The following is a 5,242-nucleotide window of genomic DNA, read 5'->3' as shown; positions in this document are numbered from 1 at the left end:
GGAAAGAGGGCTCCAAAAGGTGAGATAACGTATCCAACGCCAAGGTTAGAGCTGCACTGAACCCAGTGACCGGCTGATTTCCATGTCAGCGCTCCGCCTTATCAAATTAAACATAGTAACACGAAAAATAACTGTGGAAGGGAGGAAGAAATAAAATATCGGTTGTATTTTAAACTACTAAGAAGTCTGAGTACTACAAGAGGGACCTCCATCATGAGAATGCGTTACAGGCCATAGTGATAAGAAATGTCTTCATGGTAGCAACTTAGCTTCCTGGTGAGTGGGGTGCTACAAATGAAATTTTATATCTTGCAAATCCTACCTCTTAGTCCATTGACTTATCACAAAAATACTGCTATTTCAGTCATAATATTAAAAGAAAAAAAATTCCATTGGTCGAAATAAAATAAAAAAAAAAATCTCTTCCTGTAATATGCTTGGAAAATGAATCCAAAAACATATTCTTAGATGATCTCATGAAACACAAAGCCACATACAGAAAGCAGACAAGACATAATGATAAACTCCAATGATCTTTGAGAAACAAAGGAGAAAAAAGAAAAAGAAAGCAGAAAAGTAAAACTGTGGGAATGGAAGATTTTATTGAAAGAAAAACAGACAAAATTGTGGATCAGAAAACAATCACCAAGCTTACAACTGAATGAACAATGAGAAAAACGAACCATCTCTTTTCTGAGCTCTACGAAGGACCTAAATTACACAACTGAAAAATAATCACGAGAAAAAGAACGTAAACCCACCCTCTCCCTTTCTTTGGAGAATGTGGAACCCAGCCTGTCTTGAGTCTTTCACAAGCATAACCTCATCTTATAGCAAGAATTCTCCACTGCCCCCAAGGGGTTGAAAACAGGTACTTGTGAGGTCAAAAGAATCTACTCTCTTTAGGCACAGTGCACAGATACACATAGTGTACATAAACAGTATATCTGTGGTATTACATTTTCAGGGGTGAATAAATGTCTAAAACAGCTCCTTAAAAGGGGCAAGTAATTTTTGAAAAGTTGAGAAATACTGCCTTGCAGAAATTCTGGTTTGGCTTTGCATTAGAAATGTAGTATGGAAGTCTAAAACACCTTCTCAAACTCACATAAGTTTCCAAACTAAAGGAGTAAAAAATGAAAAACACTTGGTGGCTCTTGGCCGGGCAGCGGTAAAGGGAAGACATTTTATAATGCCTAAAGGAAAAAGAAAGGAAAAGAGGTGAGTTTTTCCATGAGTTTAATCATCTGGGGTGTCCCCAGGAGTAAGAAGGGAACTGCCCCCAGAAAGGCAGGCTTAAGGAAGTACCGAGCTCACTCACCAGCACAGCCACCCCTTCCTGGCCCCAAACTGTGGAGGTCTGGGAGCCTTGCTCAGAACACTACATAGGAAGAAAGCCACACTCTTTATTTGAAGATCCGAGTAAAACACGTGAGCTGACAAATCGCAAAGACAAATTGCAAATGGCTTCCGTGTGGTTACTGAAAAAGCTTAGAGCGTTTGCTTTGCACCCCTCCTTCCCTGACACCCACATTTCTGAGAAATGAAAGCATCAATTCTCTACACTGCTCAGACCCCCGGGGAGAACCTGATGAACTTCTGCGTATGTGAGTAGTGCCTCTGCCTGTCCAAAAGATTGTTATTTCTAAGGCCTTAAATGCAAAAGAGAGAGAACCTAGAAAGCACGTTCTTTTCTTTTCTTTGGCTCACTGGCCGAGGTTAGTCTTGGGAGCCTGCGTGTGCGTGTCTAAACCTGCACGGGGGAGCTGGGGGCCGAGGCCCCAGCCCCTCAGAGGAACTCAAACCAGCAGCGTGGGTGGCTATCCCTGAAGAAAAAGGAGTAGGCGTGACAAAGGCTCCCCGCTTGCCGTTGGTGGATCAGGGACCACAGGGAGTCGCTGAGGAGGGCAGAGAGGGGCCGAGGGCCCTGGGGATCACCTTCCAGCGGCTTCACGATCTGGAGTTTCTCCGGCAGGTAGGAGCGGCTGCTGAAGGACATGCCCGAGAAGCCGGTGAACTCGGAGAGGCGGGAGTGCGTGCCCAGGGACGGGATGCTCTCGGTGGGCGTGAGCGAGCCGCTGAGCAGCTCGCCCTTCTCCGCCAGCTCCCGGAGCTTCCTCTCCTGCTCCTCCTCGAAGAACCGCCGCTCCGAGAGGTAATTCTCCCGGCGGAGGGACAGCCGCCTCAGCGCCGTCTCCAGGTCGTGGGAGCCCGGGGTGCCCGGCGTCCCCGGCTTCTTACTCGGCTCCTTGTTTCTGGAAGGAGGGGAGACGGGGTGAGCGTGGAACGCCCAGCAGGGGGCGCCGTACACCCTCCAACGAGGCCTGGCTGCTGAAAGCGCAGGGTTTTCTAAGGAAACCGAGGTAAGCCTTTGCAATTTAGGCAAAAAAATGGAGAAACAAGTGCCTGTCCCGAAGAACTAATTCTCTCTCGTTTTTTCTCTCCGCGGGGGGCGGGGAGTGAAGAAAGCACTCAGGCAGAATGAAAATTTGCACCCACAAGGTAAAATCCAGTCCCTAGAAACACCCATCTCAGAGCCCATGAGAAGAAGCCTTCTCTGCCACAGCTCCCAGTTACCAGAGGGGCGGCGGGCTCCAGGATGCTTCTCTTTTCTCTCGAAGGTAAGGAGCTGACGGCTTAAAAACAGTTCTGATCAAGCAATTTCCCCACTGAACTCAACTGGTCATAAAAAGACACGATTTTATTAAGTCACAGGAAAAGGGTGCACAAAGTGGACGACGTTGGGGTGGGGGGTGTTTTGCAGGGCTTCAAGACAAACAGGGACTGACCACTGTGGAGGAAGGCCCAACCCAAGGACACTCAGTGTGACGGGCACTTGCTGGGCACCCTGGACCCCAGCTTCTGAGACAAACCAGATTCTGGTCACAGGACACAATCTGAGTCTCCCTGAGCCTTTCGAACATCCCAGCTACAAAGGGGTTCATGAAACACAGGTCTGTTCTGTAGCCTTAACAGTGTAGATTAAAAGAAACAAATATTCACTGCCCCGCCTTCAGCATCTTACGGAAAAGCAGACTCCTTGTCACACCTCTTCAAACTGGTTCAAGTATCAGCATCGAGGATAAGCGAAGGCTTGACAGGTGGGTAAAACTCATTTGAGAACCGAGAGGTGTGTGTGTTTCAGACAATTCTTAACGGCCTCCCCCTTCTCATTACTGAACCCGCGTTCGATCCACATCCCCTCCCCCCGAAACGGAAAGGTAAAACTGACTCCCGCTAGCTCACCCCAGGTCGGCCGACTCCGCTTCCAGGATGATGCTGTTGGTCTTGTTGTCCAGGACGACGTTGCCGACGTCGCTGCCGTAGAAGCTGGACCGGGGCGTGCTGACGCAGCTGGACAGGAGGGAGTTCATGGCCGAGGACTGGTTGGAACCGGGGATGTTCATGGGCGAGGGCGTCAGAGACCTCTGCCTGACGACCTGGTTGATGTTTCTCACGGTCTCAAAGACTCGCTTCTGGTGCCTGGGGAGAACGCACAGCAGCACCTGCGAATCAGCGACTGCAGGAACGACCTTGGCGTTAAACCCTCCAAAGAGTATCGACCGAGGCCAAAAAAGGCAACCGACCGACGTGAGCCCCCAAGCAACCTGTCATCCATTCTGTGCCTGCCACGTGTTTCCTGGGGAGATGGTTGGAATGCAAGGGACTCAACACCCACAGAATTAAAAGCTCTAATATGCGGCTGTGTCCCCCGAGGTAAAGTTAGCACGAGTGATATGCTTTCCGCTTCCCTTGAGCCTGACCTACAAAAGGAAGTAAGTAGTACTCTGTCTCTCAGCTGGTTTTCTTTTCCAGGATAGTCACTGGAATACACATCTTTCTTCTTCCAACTTCCTGGAAGTTCATAATACGTATCTTTAAAGCCTAACAAGAGACACCGGGGGGTGTTGTCAGCTGTCATTTCCCTTCATCTGGATTTAACCTGTGGAAGGACCACAGTGATCACGGTGGGTCTCGGGAAGCTTAGAAGAGACACGTACGCGATGTCAGGTGAGTCCGGCTCTTCCAGCTGCAGCTCCTTGCGCATCGTCCCCTCAATCTCGGCTGCCAAGGAGTCCTGGGAAAAGCCAGAAGACACACGCATGAGCGGCAGCTCAAATGCTCCGGCTCTCAAAGAGGCCTGTGGCCGGGCGAACCAAAGAAGGGTAAACTGAGGCCTCAGGAGCCCGCAGACTTCCCACAACGGCATCTGCCATTGTTAGAGCCCATGGCTGAGCAACCCCCAGGGCAGGCACTGAACATAGCAGGCACCAACGGGCTCTGAGCATAAAGCCTCTTTGCTGCCACGCAGCGAAGGGTCTGAAAGCAGACCCCATGTTCCCCTGGCCAAACCACAGAGCTGCAACTGTGGCCTCAGGAGAGGCAGAGAGCTTATGGGGAGAGAGGACTGTGTTCGGAATGACACAGATGGGCGGATTTCCATAGGACGGAAAGCTGAGGAGCAGTCAGAGATGCTGTCACAGCCCACATGGGTCCACACTAAGCGACTGCCCTCCCAGTCTCCAGGGTCTGCTAACTCCTCGGCACATGCAGGGTTCCGAACCGCCCGCCGCTCCTCATCATGTGAGGGAGAGCCTAACAGACAGTCCCTCCCACAAATGCCAGCAGAAGCAGGCGTGTGCAGAAAAGCACCTGCTGAGGCCTCAGAGGTCACCCATGTAGGACAACAGAAGAGAAGGGCTAAATCCATGCGAAGCAAGAGAACTTCCTGTGATGATAGGGACGTCCTCTGTGCTGTCCAGTGTGGGGGCCACCAGCCACAAGGCGCCGTCAAGCCCTTGAACTGTGGCCAGTGTGACGGAGGAAGTGAATTCTTTAATTGCATTTCATTCCAATTGATTGAAATTAAATCAATTTAAAGACCTTTAATGCATAATGCACTTTAAAAAGAGACATCTTCAAAATAAAAATTGTGCCAGCAGCTACAGAAAAAGGCAAACTAAAGTTTTATCCTGGCAAATACGAAAGCTGAAAAATCTCTCCAGAAGAAACCCAAATGCAGATTTTCGATTCAACTTTTCTCATGTAATGGTTTAAAATTTTAAAATACAGGTCTGTCCTTAAGAGTGGGGAGTGCAGTGGAGTGAACCCCAACTGCCCGGGAAACAAGACAGTCCCGGGAGCCCGCCACTTCCGGGTGAGAAGCCAGGAAGGAGGCAAGGAGCGTGCAAAGCCGCACGGGCCGGTCTGTGAGCTGAGTGTAGTCAGCTCTAGACCGAGG

The 5,242-nt window shown here is 50.0% G+C and overlaps 1 protein-coding gene across 11 annotated transcripts in view; it reads right to left on the bottom strand.

Moving 5' to 3' along the window:
- TRAK1 (trafficking kinesin protein 1) overlaps nucleotides 1–5,242 on the bottom strand; it is a 165,032-nt gene that overhangs the window by 19,173 nt on the left and 140,617 nt on the right. For all 11 annotated transcript variants that reach the window (XM_025048957.1, XM_025048960.1, XM_025048961.1 and 8 more), the window contains 3 exons: nucleotides 4,002–4,078; nucleotides 3,247–3,483; nucleotides 1,939–2,255 (listed from right to left, as the gene is read on the bottom strand). In XM_025048957.1, the coding sequence (XP_024904725.1) occupies nucleotides 1,939–2,255; nucleotides 3,247–3,483; nucleotides 4,002–4,078 (631 nt within the window). The remainder of the gene's footprint in view (nucleotides 1–1,938; nucleotides 2,256–3,246; nucleotides 3,484–4,001; nucleotides 4,079–5,242) is intronic.

This window comes from Pteropus alecto, unplaced genomic scaffold (assembly GCF_000325575.1).
Source record: "Pteropus alecto unplaced genomic scaffold, ASM32557v1 scaffold156, whole genome shotgun sequence".
Taxonomy (NCBI): Eukaryota; Metazoa; Chordata; class Mammalia; order Chiroptera; family Pteropodidae; genus Pteropus; species Pteropus alecto.
The sequence above is the reverse complement of the archived record's forward strand: the minus strand, read 5'-3'. Positions and strand labels throughout refer to the sequence as shown.